Below are 18,872 nucleotides of genomic sequence, written 5' to 3' on the forward strand. Positions count from 1 at the left end.
ATCTCGTATTCATTGCCAGAAATCGCAAAAATTCTCACTTTTCGGTCTGGTCTAAAATTACCAAAAAAATCGCTTTTTTCAATCAAACAGCTGCCAAATGAAATAAGTATTTTGTAGTTCAACTTTTTTGGCAGAAATTGGAAAAAGGAAATGCCAAAATGTCCTGCTTTTTGCTGAAATTAAACAAGTTTCTATCAAGTTTCATTTTTAGATTTTAATTAAAAACGAAAATTTCTGTTTTTTTGATAATTTTTTTTTGCATTAAAAATTGTACTGCCTAGTTTTGTCACTTTTTTGGTTACCTTTTTGAACGTTTTAGGTTACTGAAGTCACTTTTTTTGGGGAAAAATGTATGAGCCCTGGAATTTTAAAAAATTATTGATTGAATTTGAGTAATGTTGACATTAAAAAAATGTATTTTCTTTAGTCATTTTTTTGGAATTGTAAATTTTCCAGAGCTTTTGCCCTGGCTGCATTCAGGCCATTTAACATCGAAAAAACGAAAAGATGAAAATTCAAAAAGACAGAAAGACGAAAAGACAGAGAGACTTGATGAAAGAATGAATTAATAAAAACACAAAATAAAATTTCAGTATTAAAATGAAATGAAATGAAATGAAATAAAATTTCAGTATTAAGTTCAGTATTCTGACCAGTTCATCATTCGTTTCAAGTTCCAATAATAGATGTTTGAGGGTTCAAATAAAAATTTTAAAAAAATGTTGAGCTCAGCACGTTAAAATCTTGATTTTTTCCACTAAAAAACCCCCCAAAAAAATTTCCCACCAAGTTTAAATAAGGGCCACCCTATTGAGCACACAGTCATGCTTGGAAAAAAAGGCACAACTGTAGGTAGGTCTATTATTAACGATACTCGGAGCTCATAATGTTCGAAAAAAATTGACACCCTCCCCCCCTCCCCTAATCGCATGTGTAATTCATTTTTCAAGATTCTGGAAAATTGGAGAAATTAGTCTGGAAAACCTGGAAAAGTCAGGGAAAATCATATCCAGAAATGAGTGGACACCCTGTTACTGTTTGTTAGTACCTGAAAGACCTCCATTCTACCAAATTTTACGTCCAATAAAATTTTCCGCTAGTTCTCAAAAATCCAATGTTTCGTAATTTCAATATTTTGGGAAGCCCTGGAAAACTAGAAACCTGTAATTTGCGCCAACCGTAACGTTTTGAGGTGTATATTTGATTATCTAGATGAAAAAGTTTAGTTAAGCTGCCTGTATAGGTAAGTTTCGTAATTTTGAACCCATTTTTCAGAGCCGCCCACTTTAAGCACCCTTAAAAAAGATGTTTATGCATATTTTTCCAAATAAATTGAATAATTTTCATTTGAAACACACTAGAAAGTGCTCGATAGTTTTTCGTATTATTTTTCGTGTAACTTTCAAATAGAGTTTTTTTGGGTCAAATTCTGAGATTTTTACGTCGTTGAAATCGTGAAACGTGATTTTAACGTTATTTCGAAGGTGAAAATTGAAAAATTTTTAAACACAAATTTACTCAAAAAATCCTCCAATGACTCACAACACTAAACGAATTTTGTCACAATCTGATCAGATCGAATTATTGGGCTCTGAAGAAGATCGGATCTGATCTGGTTTAATAAGATTTCATCATTTTTTACTGACCTCAAAAAAGAAAGGAGAAAAAAACTCTCACGCATTGAGTGTGAGAAGACCGACTTTTCGTAAAATAAAAATCTTTTACAAACGAATTGATCCACTTTTATTTAAACATTCATTCGCGAACGAACTGATTCGTACAAGTGACTCGTTCGTGAATAAATTGACTCGTATAAGTGACTCGTTCGTGAACGAATCGATTTGTACAAGTGACTCGTTCGTGAATGAATCGATTTGCACAAGTGACTCGTTCGCGAACGAATCAATTTGTACAAGTGACTCGTTCGCGAACGAATCGAATCGTACAAGTGACTCGTTCGCGAACGAATCGAATCGTACAAGTGAATCCTTCGCGAACGAATTCGATTCGTACAAGTGAATCCTTCGCGAACGAATCGATTCGTACAAGTGAGTCATTCCTGAACGAATTAATTCCTACAAGTGAATCGTTCGCGAACGAATCGATTCATACAAGTGATTCGTTCGCGAACGAATTGATTCATTTACTCAATTTTCGATGAATCATTCACGAACGAATTGAATCATTTTTTCTGAATCATTCGCGAACGAATTGACATTTCTTTGTGAATCATTCGCGAACGAATTTATTCATAAATTGAAGATTCGTTGGAGAATGGTTCTTTCAAAAAATTGATCAATTCGTTCATGAATGATTCACAAAAAATTGAGGGTCGTATACTTAATAGGAATCGAGCAAACCTAGTGAGATTTCAAGTTTCATCGAAATCAGTTCAGCCATTTTCTAGGTAATGAGTTTTGAAAAATTCTGAAAAAAAATGTTGTCGCTCGACAAATTTGAAAGCTTTGAGCTTTTGAAAATTTTGTGTTCGATTACGCGCGAAAGCTACGAACTTTAGGATCATGGTACAAGTCTGGCATCATAGGAATGGTGATGGACTTGTGATACTTCAAGTTTCAGAAAAATTGGTTCAGTCGTTACTCAAGGTAATTATTTTTAAGTGAAAAATGTCGAAAAAAAATTTTGTCGCTCGATAAACTTGGAAGCTTTGAACTTTATTTGGAACTTGATGATGATGGCGAAATCTCCGCTAAGTAGTGTAGTTCTGAAATTTCAAATTTGATCAAAATCGATTCAGCCGTTGCTGAGAAATTAAATTTTATGTGTAAATTCACCTCATCACATACGAGTACTTAAATATTTAAGTAAAGACTTGGCACACGAATTCATTTAAAATTGAACTTTTAAAAAAATTATTTCTCAGGAACGGTTGAACCGATTTTGATGAAACTTGAAAAATGGCAACCCTATACGATTTCCTCGCAGTTTCAAATTAAGTACATATTTAATTTTTTCATGGTGGGGTGAGGGAGGGGGTATTTTCATGTGATAACAATGTGAAAAACGGGTCATGAAAAAAGTCATGATTTTTTTGTCCGGGAGTTTTGTTAGATACATCCTGATGTAGGGGAAATAAACTGCTTTGAAAAGTGTTAAAGGGCACCCTGCTCAATTGGAAAATCACAAAAAAATGAGCTTTCAAAGAAAAATCATTTTGGAAAATGAAAGTTTTGAAATTCTTCATTTCCAACAAAACAAATGAATATCTATTACTTAATTGTATTTTTTTCGGAAATAATGCAACAAAATTAGTAAATCAAATTAGTCGAGAGCAGTTTTTGAAAAAAAAAATTCAAAAAATGATTAAGAAAATTGTAATAACAATAGTAAAGAATCTTATCCGGCATTTCACAAGTTGAGCGAAAATAACAACTTGGTGAAAGAAATGCCTTTGACCAAAAAAAGAAAAAAAACACAAAGATCTAGGTCGCAAACAGAAGATTTTTCATCGTCATAAAATCTTGTTGGAAATCGGACCGAAATAATGACACAAAATTTGGCAAAATTCAGGGCTTTGTATGTACATATTTCTGCTGGAATCATTTACGTGTACCAGAAAAATGCTAACTCGTTTATTCGAGCTGATTTGTCATGTGTCATGTAATGACCCTTGAAACTAATAATGACCTACACAAAGTAAAAATTTTAAATAAATCACCAGTGAGAATTACAGTACGATGCGATTTTTTTGAAAGCCAAACTTATTATTTTGTGCGAAATGCTGCTTTTTAGTTTTGTTTATACCTATTCATATCCCAGTAGGTATTAATTCAACGGTTATGATTTTAGATTTGAATGGAACTTGAGCTGAATCAAGAACGAGAAATGGCCAGAATATCAAACGTGTACGATCCTGAACGGGCTGTTCCAATTCTGAAAGAAAATTCAGCCATCGCCATTGCCTTCCAAGTATTGCGCGACGAAGTGAACAAATATCGTACGAAGAACGAATTGGAGAACTTTAATCCGAAAAAACTACACACCTCATTGCGAGAAAAATTTCCAGATTTGCCAACCTCCATTTATGATACGATCGAGGAATATGTCAAAAAACTTGAGCTTTCAGTGGAAAATTGGCTAAATGAGCATTACAAAGCAATATTTTTTTTTCATTACGGATGTCAAAATTATATTTTGTACGACTTCAATGATTTTGTCAGCGATTCTGCCGGTGGCATTGATTACATCAAGACTGCAGAACGTATGATGCATTGTGACAAGTTGAGCAAAGCTAAGAAATTCAAGGTCGCTTGTATGTACTGCTTTGAGGACGATGTTCGACGAATTTGGTCATCAGTATGGAAAAAGATGGGTTGGGATAAAATAGATTATTTCAAATGCCCTCAATTGTACTATTGGTTTTGCTGTCTCAGCGATCGGTTGGATAAGATACCGAACTACGAGAATGTATCTATCGATGTAGTGATGTTTGATGCGTGCATCTATCGCAAAGAGGCATCCTGGCAATATTTCTGGAATCGGTTATCTCCTACTGAAAAACTAATCAAAGCCGTGGAATTTTCTTGTCTAAGTGGATTATCTTTTGTAGAGCTGCTTTTACCAAAATTGAACGACCAGCAGCTTGAAGAATTTTTTAATCACACAAGATACGCGTTGATATTTTTTTTGATGCAAGATAAGCGTATTACGCCTAGTTGTCGTGATCGCAATGAGAAATGTTTTCTTCGAGCTTGGGAGTACGTGAAAAAGGTATTGAACGAAGATGCATTTGGAGAATTAATTGTAAAATTGTTGAAACTCGAAGGTAAATATTACAGATCCTATAGGTTTAAGGATTGGCAAAACAATGAGCATGAAATGAATAGGTTGAAGGAATGGATATGTCGATTTCGTTTAGTATGGAGTAGTTCTCCACAGAATTTCAGAACATCAGTGACGAAAAACATTTTACCCAACTTGAGATTGTATGAATTAAATCACGATTACACTTATCAACCCAGCACGTACAAACGTAGCGATGAAGGTCCTATTAATTCTTCCGAATTCCTCTTTACCATTCTTTCAGACGCTTCTTTGAAAGAGAGAAATTCATTTTGGTCCAACTGCTGGCATGACTTAATTCAAGGCACTGATTTCGACGATTTGCAAAGAATAATGGAGATGTGCTTCGAAAATAATGATGCGATTGTCGAATATAAAGAGAACGTGATTGCCGGAAGCGAAATTGTACGACAAATCGGTGGTTCATTGCTCACTTATGTGCACTTCGAAGAACTAAACAAGCTTGTGAATTTTTGTTTTCCGAAAGATGAAGATTCAGCAAAGCATTACAAACAGCAATTGCTGCAAACAAAGTTTCTCGGCGAAACTTCTGTTTTTCGATACAGGTTTTTCAAACATGCCAAACAATTTGATAAGTTCATCAGCGACGCTTATGGCAACGCTGATCTTGCTACTGATTTTAAAAATCAACTAATGTCGTCTCCGGCGACCGAACTCATGCTTCCTCAGGAGGCCTTCAAATCGCAGCATTTTCAGTTTGAGCAATTTATTGAATTTATGGAAGCATTTGTGTCGACGGAAGAAATGATGCAGCGGATAAAAACACGTATAGTCGATCATTTGAGAGAAGCTAGACGTGCTAATGATCCGTTGAATGCATATTTGTATTCAGGATCTCCAGCTGATCGAGTAGAGGGGTGGTGTTTGGGAACTGCGTGATGAAGTTGCCAAGTTTGAAGAAAATCTTGTGTCTGTGTCCTAGATAGGTACTATTTATATCTTCAATGTTTCATACCCGGTGGAAAAAGATTGGGTGTGATCACTGATCAGATCATAGAATGTAATATTCATAAGTTGATATTTTTAAGAAATCGTATGAATAATTGATGCAATATGATGTTAACTTTCTCTACTTTAATTTTAATTTTTTTTTTAATTTAGTTTACATTAATGTACCTACCTATTGTTGTACTACAGACTTATCAATTATTAAATGGATTCTCTTTGCTCAACTGTGTTCAAAATGTTCTTTCTCAAATTTGTTATCGACTCAACCCCTATTAAAATGTTGCAATAAATGTCCCAAGTACGAATCTGTGGTCTGTTAACCCAAAATGACCGTTTTTTTGGGCTCCAGGGTTTCCCAAAGTTGTGAATAAAAAAAGAATTTTAGGAACCACTGAGTATTATTTTTAAAAACTTTTGTATTGTAAGGTAGGTATCTATTTGAGCCCTATAAACATTATGCGAGGTGATTTCCCTATTTTCGACCCTCAGGGTCAGAAATTGGGGGGGGGGTAATTTTTGGAAAATTTTGGAACCACAATTTCGAACCTACCCCTTTGAACCCCGTTAAAAAGCGTTTTACAGTTTATTAGCATCTGAAGGACCTTCATTAACAACCAGATTTTCAGCTCAATGAAATTTTCCGCTGGTACTCGAAAATCCAATTCTCCCGTTTTTTTGTAATTTCGATATTTTGGGAACGCCTAGAAAAGTAAAAATCTGCAATTTGCACGAAACGTAACGTTTTGAGGTATACTATATTCAACTATCTAGATGAAGAAGTTCAATTAAGCTCCTTGTATATTCGTAATTTTGAACCTTTGTTTTTTTAGAACCCCCCCCCCTCCCCCACTTTAGGCACTCCTAATAAAGACGTTTGTGCATATTTTTTCAAATAAATTAAAATTTACATTTGAAACCCACCAGCAAGTGCTCGATAATTTTTCATATTATTTTTCCTGTAACTTTCAAATTGGGCTTTTTTATTAGGTCAAATTCTGACATTTTACTTCGATGAAATCGTGAAAACGTGATCTTATCGTTATATTATTTCGAAGGTTAAAAATTTTCAAACACTTTACCTACTCAAAAAATTCTCCGATGACTCACAACACAAAACGAAGGTCCTCGATATCCGTTTTTTTTTTTTTACACAATCTGATCAGGTCGAATTGGGGGCAGGAGACGTTCGGATCTGATCTGGTCTAATAATAAAATTCCATCTTACCTCAAAAAAAAAAAAAAAAGGAGAAAAACACCACCATTTTCAATTAGAAACAAATGGTCACTTATCAGCAAAAAATTGACAATAGGTAAGTACAACTTACACAACACCTGAAGTACCTCGATTTTTAAAAAATCCATCGTTTGTGCAGATTTTAGTGAAACACTTCAGTACCTAATGATTTTTGAGGCATCCAGACTACTAAATTCGCCTTAAAGATGGATTTTTCAGGGTGCTGCTTCAATTTTCATGCTTTTAGTAAGATGTACCATCAACAGAGAGAATTAGAAGTTGGCTGGAAGGTTAGCAATGGCTGAAATTAAAAAATAAATTTAGTGAAAGTTGCATTTTTTATGCTCAGAATTTTTAATTTCCAACACAATTGAAAATTTTTACGAATTTTTGTTGTTAAATATTTTGGTTTTAAAAATAAACGTCTGGACTCTCGACCTTAAAACGTGATAGTGGCTAAAAAATAGAAGGTTCTCTGAGTTCACAGCGAAAAACAGTTGGATCTGTAGTGTCAATTTTTTTACCATTATTGCCAATTTAAAAAAAAATAATGATAAGTTATTGGCTATTTTTCTTTAGGCTACCTACTTTTTGAAATTTACAATAATTACTGAAATCGAGAAAATTATTATTATCTGCTTTAAAATTATCAACGCTGCGTTCTCCTTGAGATTCTTAGAAACCTTATAGGCTTTTACAAATTATATACAAATACATGGGTAATGTGTAGTCTCCTCTTTTCAAAAGAATCTGTAGGCATCCGAGGCATTGAATTCCTCGTTTCTGGGAATCCTTATTGTTCTAATTGTCTGTCGCTTCGCATTGTGCAAGATTTTGACTAAGAGTCGTTTGTACATATGTAGGAGTACATTCATTTGCAGTTTTGTATTTTGCAAACTATTTGGGTAGGTATATAAATTACCCGGGGTATCTTTTTTTCTTTTTAAATCTGCCTGCGTTACAGGACTAGTCGAGACGCTTTTTCCAGTTTCTTGTGATCGTGCTTCTACTTCGTGAATATTTTTATGCCACCCACGTGTTCTGCTCTTTTGTGTGTGGTATTGGCGTCAAGATTTTACTACGTATTGTACAAATTGTATTCTCTCGTGTTTTTAAAACACATCGAGCTTTGTATTTTCGTCAGTTCAAATATGATTTTAGGTACCTATCCATAATTATAACACAAGTATGTTATAAGTTATTTTATGTCTATTGAGTTTCAAAATGAAGTATTATTTTGGCTCCTTTTTGGATAATTATGGCTCCGAATTAATCTCGTTATTTTTTGAATTTGTCTCATACGTAATTATTCATTCTAGCAGACTTTTATGCTTTTCTTTTTTTTTCTTTTTAAATTCAAATCTGTCAATTGATTCGAATTGAACAATATAATTTTCACTCGAAATATACCGTAAACAATTTCATCAAATTAAATACACAAATCACTCTAGATCCAAATAGAAAATTCGTGCTTTACAATTTTTTACCTGGTATTTTTTTCAACCTTGTAATTTTTCTAAAAAAAGTCAATCTTTGTCAGAATTTTGCTCGAAATTTAAATACCCAAGTAGATATAATTGACAAACATAATATTTTTGAGTATTTTTGAAGAATTTTAAGCTTAAAAGTAGGTGATGATTTTCAGGGATTCTTGAAAAAACGTCACGCAATCTATTAAAAATGGTCTGAAATTTTACGAGGTATTCAAATTTCTTTACGAAAATATTTTTGAGCATGAAAAAATGATCATGAAATAAACCAATGGATGAAAATTTCGATAAATAATCAAAAATTTTCATCTTTACTTTTAAAAAACACTTTTGAAGGATTTTGAAACTGCGTAATTATATCGATTTTTTGAGTAGATAGTCAATTTCTAGAAACCAAAAAATTTTTAATCTGCAATTTTTCAAAAAATGCTTCAAAAAAAATTTGACTGATTTTTTTTTGGTGAAATCTCAACTACTTATTGTGATACGTTGCTTGGCGCCTTTTTCAGAAATCCTCAAATTCAAATTCTTTATTTGAGATACATGCGGCAGCATTGCTGCCATCGTATCAAGTTAAGCATGTAAGAACATAGAATACAAATTTCAGCTTTAAATATAGGGTAAAAAAAACTTGATTAAAACATAAAAGATGAAGATTTAAAACTATGGGTACATAAAATCTACTCCAGGTTATTTCAAAAATTTGAACTCTTATTGATCCGTGGATCCTAAAAATAATGGTCACTTTTCAATATAAAAATTTATCAAAAATGCTCAAAAAATATTTTTGTCGAAATATTTGAATTTTTGATAGGTGATAGGTCACATGAGGTTTTCCAAAAATACAGAAAATAATGATTCCATTTCAGGCTCAAAATTCTTCAAAAAAGCTCAAAAAACTTTTTCGTAGGAATGTTTTAATTTTTAACGAAATTTTAACTCATTTTGATAAATTATCTACGTGACACATTTTCAAAAATCCAGAAATTATGACCCATTGGAGGCTCCAAAATTACTCGAACCCACCTGAAGTCGTCTGGAGTGCATAGTTAATTTCAACTTTCCATCTCCATTTGGGCGAAATTTTGGGAAAATTTCAATTTTCAAAAACTTACTGGAGGCTCCAGCAATTTTTCTGAGTACGACTTCAGGTGGGTTCGAGTATAATTTTGGAGCCTCCAGTGACTTTTTGAAAGGGTTCATGGCGTTTTTAGGAGAATTGAAAAATTCCAAAAAGTAGCTGGAAGCTTCAAAATCACTTGAAACCACCATGCAGTCGACTTCATATTATTGTATTGAAATTAGTTCGCAGAGTAAATTTCGGCTTGCTAAATCCATTTGATGAAATTTTGGGGAAATTTCAAGTTTAAAAAATCTACTGTAAGCACCAGTAATTTTCAAAAAATCGCTGGAGGCTCCAAAACGACTTGAAATTCTCCTGTAGTCGACTTCATAGCGCATTGAAATTAGTTTGCAGAATTAATTTCGGCTGTCCAACTCCATTTGATGAAATTTTGTGGGAATTTTGAGTTTCAAAAATCTACTGGAGGCTCCAGTAATTTTTAAAAAATCGCTGGAGCCTCCAAAACGACTTGAAATTTACCTGCAGTCGACTTCACAGCTTATTGAAATTAGTTTGCAGCATTAATTTCGGCTTTTCAACTCCATTTGATGAAATTTTGTGGGAATTTCGAGTTTCAAAAATCTGCTGGAGGCTCCAGAACTGCTCAAAACGGTTTGAAACAGTTTCCAATCGATTTGGCAGGTCGAAAGTAGGATTTATCCCGAATTTCAGCTTTCTAGGTCAATTTGGTAAAATTTTGATTTTTTTCTCACAGTTTGGCCAAAATTTGATTTTTGAAAATTCACCAAAAATCGAAAAAGGCACTTTAGCTCTTAAAATTTTGACAAGTGATCAATTTTTGTCTGCTCTTTCGATCTATCTTTGTACAGTTTAAAATTTTTTATGCCAGTATGTTGGAACGTAGAAATCTACGATTTCGGCTGACCTGTCAATCAAAATAGCCGCCATTTTGTAAGTAAGGCCAACTTTTTTTTTGGCAAGTTTACTTTAAAATGTTCCTTAGGATGTCCCCTTTAAGAAAAAAGTTGTCCCGGAGGATCGGCAGCGGGTGCAAGTGATCCTTATGCAGGTCCCCCGACTAAAAGGGGTGCATTTTTGAAAAAATCTCAAATTTTCTGCTCTAGTCCTTATTTTTAACCCATCTTTGGAAAAATGTCCCCTTTTCAAAATTCAAAAGATAGTAAGTTAAGATTATGTGAAATTTTAAGGTAGGTACTCGTTAGAAAAAATTTTCAAGACACAAAACCCAATAAATTAGTGATTTGCAACTTTTTAACCGCTCAGTAGAATCCTAAAAATGGTCTTAGATTTTGATGGCAACAGTTGCGAGCGAGGTCGGCGTAAAATCTTAAATACTAGGTATCTTTCGAAAGTGGATAATTTTTTCCAAAACAGGTTGGGTAGGAACTAGAATGAAAAAATCATGTTTTTTAAATTCCCCTTCTTTGAGGGACTATTTTTCCTTCCCAGGGGGACCTTCAGAGCTAACATTTTCTCTGAGTAATTTTCAACACAAAATCCTCCAACTTTTTTTCACGATCCATCTTCTACCTTTTTCAACATAGGTACCCAACACTAATATAAATATTCTTTGTACATTTGTACCTGATTTCATTTTTGTTGCCTACTCAAGTATAGGCACCATTTCACAATATTAATCCGCTCATTACGATTCCAGGTTCAACTCGAAGTTAATCCGATTGAAGAACAGCTAAAAATGACTGAAATTATACTAGGAGCGCCTCGAGCGTACGATATTTTCCACCCAACTCCAATCTCACTAAAACAGCTATCAGCCATCTCCTTGAGCGTGGCAATATGGCGACGCTACAATCAGAAAAAATACCTATGGGAAGCATTCAATCCATACATACTGAATATCTCTTCGAAATCCTTGATCCCTAATTTATCATCCAGGATTTATAACATGATCGACGCATATATCGTCAGATTTGAGCTATCAATGGATCACTGGCTGAGATATCATTACAGAAGAGTGCTTCCATCTCATCGTTACACTCATATTAACGATGTTCTGCTAAACTTCGACGATTTTGTGTGCGATTTCAATGGCGAAATTGATTACGCCAGGACAGCCGAACGTATGATGCGAAGCGATCAATTTAATTCCGATGAAAAATTCGTAATCGCTTGCACGTACTTTTTCGAAGACGATATCACACGACTTTGGCCACTTGTACGTGAAAATATGATAAATTTAGATATAGATTTTTCCAAGAATCCGCAATTGTATTATTGGATCTATCGTCTAACTGATCGCTTGGATAAAATACCTCTTTTTCGTTGGAGGAATGTGTTGGAGGACATGGGGATGACATCGAGGTGTTGGTGGAATGATCCTATCGATGAAGTGATGTTTGATCGTTGTTTGCCTTTCAATAGACCATCGGTGGAGTATTTTTGGAATCGTATACAGGCAGAAAATCGAACGCGAAAAGCCATCGATCTTTTTACCTACAATGAGGACTCTTTTGTCAGGTTCATTTTACCTAAACTGGACGATGAACAGATAGCTACATTTATTACCGAGAAAGGTGATGAGTTGAAGCATGCTTTGCTTAGATATGATTGGACTCATTCCCATGCAGAAGAACTGAGAAGAAGGCAGAGGTGTTGGAGAGAAACGAGGATTGCTTTGAGGAGAACATTAGATAATATCAAAAAATGGAAAAGAATTAAGCTCGCGATTGCGCCATTTGTAGGATTAGCTTTGATACAGCTTGTTATTTCTACTACAGAGTATTTTGAATTCGGTGATTATTATCGACAATTTAATAGAAGTTTTATTTTGAGTAAGTTCGGTTATACGAATGAAGCTGAGTAGCTTAAAATTAATTATTTCGTAGTCGATTATTCGGATTTATACCTTTACGTCTATATTTACCTACTTGAAGTAGAACATTTTGGTCTTGAAACATGACAATTTGTAAATTTGTATCCCTTATTTTGTAATTTTTTAGATCTAAGGAAGTGTTCGTTGATTATAAGAAATGAAATTTGGAATTAGCTACCCTTTATTTTTATACTCACCTGTATTAATCCAATATTTACTAATCACTAATAATTCGTCTTTACCAAGTTTTGTGATGTTATATGAGTAGGTACAGGTTCTTTATGTAAATTCGTAAGAAAATATTTAATAAAATATTTTTAATTTAACGTGATGTCTTCTTTTTTTTTCAAAGACCTTAAATTGAATACCTAACAAAGAGATCGGAAAAGGATGAAAATTTCGAGTTTGATAACAGAAATTTTTCAAAGCATGCAAGAGAAACAAACAATAGGGTGGATCTTGAGAGAACAAACGTTGGATGATTTTGACTAAATTCAGTAAAGGCCTTCATTTTGAGTTGAAAGTTACTCAGAAAAAATTTAGGGTTTGGTGGAGCCCCCGGGTGGGAAATACTCGTATGAAATAGGGTTCATAGTTTATTGATAATTTAACTGATTTTTTAGGTTTGGAGGTACAAAAAAAATCAATACTTTAATACGTTGATGTTTTGTTGTGTAGGAATTAATCTGTAAAAAATGGATCGAAAAAGAGTTTTGAAAAACACAATCGCCGTAGCTTGAAAAGGGTCTCGCTGAGAAAGACAAGATTATACAAGAAACAAAAGAAAAAATTCGTGAGTGTAAAGAAAGAGCTGAGAGAGCGGAACAGGAGACGAAGCGGCTAAGAGTAAGTAAATTATTTACTTATTCCTCTCTTTAGTATAGTAATCGACCAGTGAGTTCAAACCGCTTTGAGCAGTTCCGGAGCCTCTGGTAATTTTCGAAAAGTCACTAGAGGCTCCAAAACGGCTTGAAATCCACCTGCGGTCGACTTTGTAGCGTATTGAAATTAGTTTGCTGAATGAATTTCAGCTTTCCAACTCCATTTGATGAAAATTTTGTGGGAATTTCGAGTTTCAAAAATCTACTGGAGGCTCCAGAACAGCTCAAAACGGGTTGAAACAGTTTCCAATCGATTTGGCAGGTCGAAAATAGGGTATATCTCAAATTTTAGCTTTCTAGGTCAATTTGGTAACATTTTGATTTTTTTCTACATTTTTGGCGAGAATATGATTTTTAAAAATTCATCAAAAATCGAAAAATGCACTTTAGCACTTGAAATATTGGCTGATGATGAATTTTTTCATGCTCTATCGATCTAGCCTTGTCCAGTGCAAAAAATTCGTGCGAGTTCTATGTTGGAAAGGAAAATCTGCGATTTCGGCTGACTTGTCAATCAAAATGACCGCCATTTTGTTGGTAGGGGGGGTCATTCCATGTCAACTCAACCAACGTTTTTGGGTCATGTGCTTCGATTTCACTCAAATTTTTTTTACAATATCTACACACCCAGTAAGTAAGAAAGCCGCAATCAGTTTGGTCCTAGCCCCCTCAGAGGTCGGGTGGGTGGGGGAATTCCATTATTTTCACATTGTCTCGAGGTACTCAACTTCAGCAGCCCATTCCTCCAAAACTATGATACTTTGATCAAAACTGATTTCACAGTTCGAAAGGGCATTGAATTTTGAACTTTTTAAGTACTTTGAAATTTTCAAAAATTGAAAGTTGAACTTTGAATTTGAAAGTTCAAATTTCAAAATCGCGCTGTAAGTGTGAGCTACCATTTAAAATTTTGAAAAAAATTCCATAGATGTACATTTTGATACTTTTTCGAAATATTTAGGTTTCGAGATGGAACTCTTGACGGAGGGGGAGCACCCCCACCCCCAATTTTGGGTGAAACTTTCGAAAAAAAATCTGGGGCATGTGACATATCGAATTGTATGTTTTCGGCAACGCTGAACACGAATATAACGTTAGATTTTTGATAGGTCCCCATCCACGGCCCCCAGCACCTCCCCAAAGGGAGTAAAAGTTCAAAAAAGTGTTTTGTTCGTGCGACACATGGAATAATATGTTTTTGGTGACGCTGAACACGAATATGACGTCAGATTTTTGATTGGACCCCATTCACGGCCCCCAGCACCTCCCTAAAGGGGGTAACCCAAAAAAAAATGGAAAGATTCGTGTGACACATGAAATAGTATGTTTTCGATATCGCTGAACACGAATATAGTCATAGTTTCTTAAATCGACCTCACCCATGGCCCCCAGAACCTCCCCCAATAGGTAAAAGTCAAAAAAATTGTTGGGAGTCGTGGATGAGGTCCAATCAAAAATCTAACGTTATATTCGTGTTCAGCGTTGCCGAAAACATACAATTCGATATGTCACATGCCCCAGATTTTTTTCGAAAGTTTCACCCAAAATTGGGGGTGGGGGTGCTCCCCCTCCGTCAAGAGTTCCATCTCGAAACCTAAATATTTCGAAAAAGTATCAAAATGTACATCTATGGAATTTTTTTCAAAATTTTAAATGGTAGCTCACACTTACAGCGCGATTTTGAAATTTGAACTTTCAAATTCAAAGTTCAACTTTCAATTTTTGAAAATTTCAAAATACTTAAAAAGTTGAAAATTCAATGCCCTTTCGAACTGTGAAATCATTTTTGATCAAAGTATCATAGTTTTGGAGGAATGGGCTGCTGAAGTTGAGTACCTCGAGACAATGTGAAAATAATGGAAGCCCCCTACCCCCTGAGGGGGTTGGGACCAAACTGATTGCGACTTTCGTACTTACTGGGTGGGTAGATATTGTAAAAAAATTCGAGCGAAATCGAAAGGAATGACTTTCGAAATCGCCTTTTTTTGGTTGAGACGTTGAGTTGACATGAAATGACCCTGGGGCCAACTTTTTTTTGGCAAGTTTGCTTTAAAATGTTCATTAGGATGTCCCCTTAAGAAAAAAGTTGTCCCAGCGGATCGAAAGAGGGGAGGGGGTGGAATTATTCCTACTCGTATTGTAATAATAAGTTGCACTATCATAAACTTGAATAAAAATCTTTCAAATTCATATGCATGCTACTTATTAACCTACTTCTCAATTCCTTGCCACTATGATTACTTGGCGTACCTATCACCATAAATACTCACCTCAACAGCTTACCCGTATCGCCATATTAACTCAATTGTTACAATTCTAGGATCTTTACGATTTCGAAGTTGGGCGGCAACTGAAAAAGTCTAAAAAGGAATCTGACATGCCTGAAGTGATTCCTGACGCTGACACTCTACTAGCCTCACTGCAAGAACTATCACTGATCGTTCTCACCCGAGAAATATGGCACGCTGAAATAAATAAATATCGCGGTATAATCGAACGATTTCGTCCAAACTGTAAACGCATTTCATTAAAGTCCATGCTTCCTGAAATGCCCAGCGTTATTTTCAACCGGATCGAAGAATATGTGAAAACATTTGGGCTTTCGTTGAAAGCTTGGCTACGTAGGCATTACACCACTGTATTCTGCATATATCATAATCATCAAAACCATATGTTGAGTCATTTCGACGATTTCGTTATCCAGCACAACGGCGCTATTGATTTTACAAAAACAGCTCAACGAATGATTCGTTGTGATCGATTGAGTGTGGAGCAAAAGTTTGTAATTGCTCATACGTATTCGTTCGAAGACGATGTCAAACGAATGTGGCCATTTGTGCGTGAGAAACGAATAGACTCGACGAAATTGAGTTTTTCTGATTTGATGAGCTTGGAAAGCAGGTGGAGTGATCTCGTATCTATGGATATTCAAAGTAATCTTCAAAGTAATATTCAGCATATGCATAATAACACACGAAGTGTTAAGAATGAATGCAATACACACTAATTACTGACACTATGAAGGAATGAAGCAATGACTATCAATGTCATCAAAATCAATCATCGAATAGCTGTCTAAGTAGTGTTTTCAAAAACCCCTCTGGTTTCTCAAAATTCAAAAATATTCCTTCAAAACCATTTTTTTATTCTGGTGATTTGAAAAATATGGGGTATGCAAGTTTTAGCAAACAAACTAATTTTTATGTTGGATCATAATTATATTTTTTTTATAAAGTGCCTAATCAATATGTAATCACTTATCACATACTCTAAATTTTGCCTTGCTTACGAGGAAAGTCTCCCAACCGGCACAAAAATTTTTGAACCCGATGGAGAAGAATCGATAGAAGATCTCAAAATATATCACCAGCCAAAATTTCAGGTTCTGAAATTCATTTTTCGATTTACTGTAAATTTTTGAAAATGCAAATTCGGGTCAAAGTTTCAGAAAATTGACCTAGAAAGCTAAAATTTGGTTTAAACTCTATTTTTAACCTGCCGAGTCGATTGGTGATGGTTTCGAACCGTTCTGGAACCTCCAGCGGATTTTCGGTTTCTCCAGTTTTAGAAAAAACGCTGTAATAGGTAGGTATAGGTATGAGTTAAAGTGAAATCCAGCATCTATAAACTCAGAGTCACCATCTATGCACCTTTTTCGATCGATTTAGGCACGTATTATCTAAATCTTTTTGTGCTTGTCCAAATTTAAAATTCTCTCCAGTGATCATTTGTGGAAAAAAAGCAAAAATCGTAGTTGTGAACGCGAGAAGGAAGAAAGCTGAAATTTGGTTTATACCTACCATATTTTTGATTTTTCGAGTCAATTGGTGACGGTTTCGTACCATTCTGAAACCTCCAACGAATCTGATTTTTTTTACAGATAATCACTGTAGAAAATTTTTGGATTTGAACCAACATAATTCATGAAAATAGGTATGTATTTTAATAATGCGTGCCTAAATAGATCGAAAGGGCCACACAGATAGTAAATTCGAGCTTCAAAGAACTGAATTTTATTTTTATCCTTATACTTACAGCGGTTTTTCGAAAACTTAAAAAACAAACCTAAAATCAGCTGAAGGCTCCAGAACAGTTGGAAACCATCTCCAATCGACTCGACAGGTCAAAAATAGGGTATAAACCGAATTTCAGCTTTCCAGGTCAATTTTTTGAAATTTTGACTTTTTATAAATTTTGGCCTGAATTTCAATTTCGAAAAATTTGCCAAAAATCGAAAAATAAATTTCAGCTTCAGGAATTTTAGCTAGTGGTTATTTTGGGGCCCTCTTTCGATTTCTGAGACTGTTTTTGAAGTAAGTACCTATTTTAATTAATATGTGGGTTGAGCGCCTTGAAACCTACTGAAGGAGGAATTGAATTGAATGACCCACATTTCGAAGATGATGAATCATTGTTTTATTGCCTGTTGGGTTAATTCTTGCGGCTTGTACATAAACTATTCATAAACTATACTCGTAATTATTTAATTAAATAAATCTTGGGTTAGTTTAGGTCTTAATATAAACGCATTATTTTTACAATCGATATTATTTATGTAATGTACACATGTACTATGTACTTATTACTTGTTAATAACTAGGCCTATACGTTTAAACTTAATAAAATCAGTATTTTCTGCATTTTCAAATATTTTGTTACATACTTATGTTAACTTACCTACCTTTCTAATTCAAAATTTTCAATACCAAGGGAATGAAAAATTTGAAAATTTAAAATCAAGTTTGCCCTTTCAATTTTGAAGATAGGCAATTTGTCAAAGCACTATTTTTTGTTCGTCCACTCGAATACTATTGGTTATGGGCATCATTTGAATGATTCGAATGATTCAAATATTTCAAAAATGGTAAATTTCGAGGTTTTACGAAGCACGTAGCTCCTTCAATTCACAAGATGGACAACCAGTTATAATAATATTAATCCATTATTCACTAATCATCTGATTCGTCTTTACTAAGTTTTGTTATGTTATGAGTGCAGGTTCTTTATGTAAATTCGTAAGAATGTATTTAATAAAATGTTTCAATTTAACGTGATGTTATTTTTTTTTCAAAAGCCTTAAATTGAGTAACAAAGAGATCGGAAAAAGATGAGAATTTCGAGTCTAATAACAGAAATTCATTTTGAGTTGAAAGTTACTCAGAAAAAATGTGGGCTTTGGTGGAGCTCCCGGATGGGAGATAATATGAAATGGGGTTCATAGTTTATTGAAAATTTAACTGATTTTTTTAGGTATGGAGTTACGAAAAAAATTAATAATTAATATGTTGATATTTCGTTGTGTAGGAATTAAGCCGTAAACGATGGATCGAGAAAGCGTTCTGCTAAAAATGATCGCCGAGCTTGAGAAAGACCTCGCTGAGAGGGACAAGCTTATACGAGAGACAGTAGAACAAACTCGCGAACTGAAAGAAAGAGTCAAGAGAGTCAAACTGGAGACGAAGCTGCTCAAAGTAAGTAAATTATTTACACTTTCTCTTTCTAGTATTGTAATCGACCAGTGTGTTCAAATCGCTTTGAGCTGCAGTTCTGGAGCCTC

At 34.4% G+C, this 18,872-nt stretch overlaps 2 protein-coding genes across 4 annotated transcripts in view; both read left to right on the forward strand.

Moving 5' to 3' along the window:
* Nucleotides 1-18,872, forward strand: part of LOC135848473 (uncharacterized) — a 196,305-nt gene that overhangs the window by 161,509 nt on the left and 15,924 nt on the right. The gene's annotated exons all lie outside the window — the stretch shown is intronic.
* The window catches only part of LOC135849533 (uncharacterized), a 77,985-nt gene that overhangs the window by 55,156 nt on the left and 3,957 nt on the right, over nt 1-18,872 (forward strand). The window contains exons 2-3 of one of the 3 annotated variants that reach the window (XR_010559559.1): nt 13,113-13,280; nt 15,636-18,358. Coding sequence is in view for 1 of the 3 variants with exons in the window: in XM_065370031.1 (XP_065226103.1) it covers nt 3,817-5,703 (1,887 nt within the window). In the remaining 2 variants the exon portion in view is untranslated. Of the gene's footprint in view, nt 1-3,810; nt 5,997-13,112; nt 13,281-15,635; nt 18,359-18,619; nt 18,787-18,872 lie in introns of those variants that run through there. The other 2 variants (XR_010559560.1, XM_065370031.1) reach the window with 2 other exon arrangements.

Source organism: Planococcus citri, chromosome 5, assembly GCF_950023065.1.
Source record: "Planococcus citri chromosome 5, ihPlaCitr1.1, whole genome shotgun sequence".
NCBI classification, from domain to species: Eukaryota; Metazoa; Arthropoda; class Insecta; order Hemiptera; family Pseudococcidae; genus Planococcus; species Planococcus citri.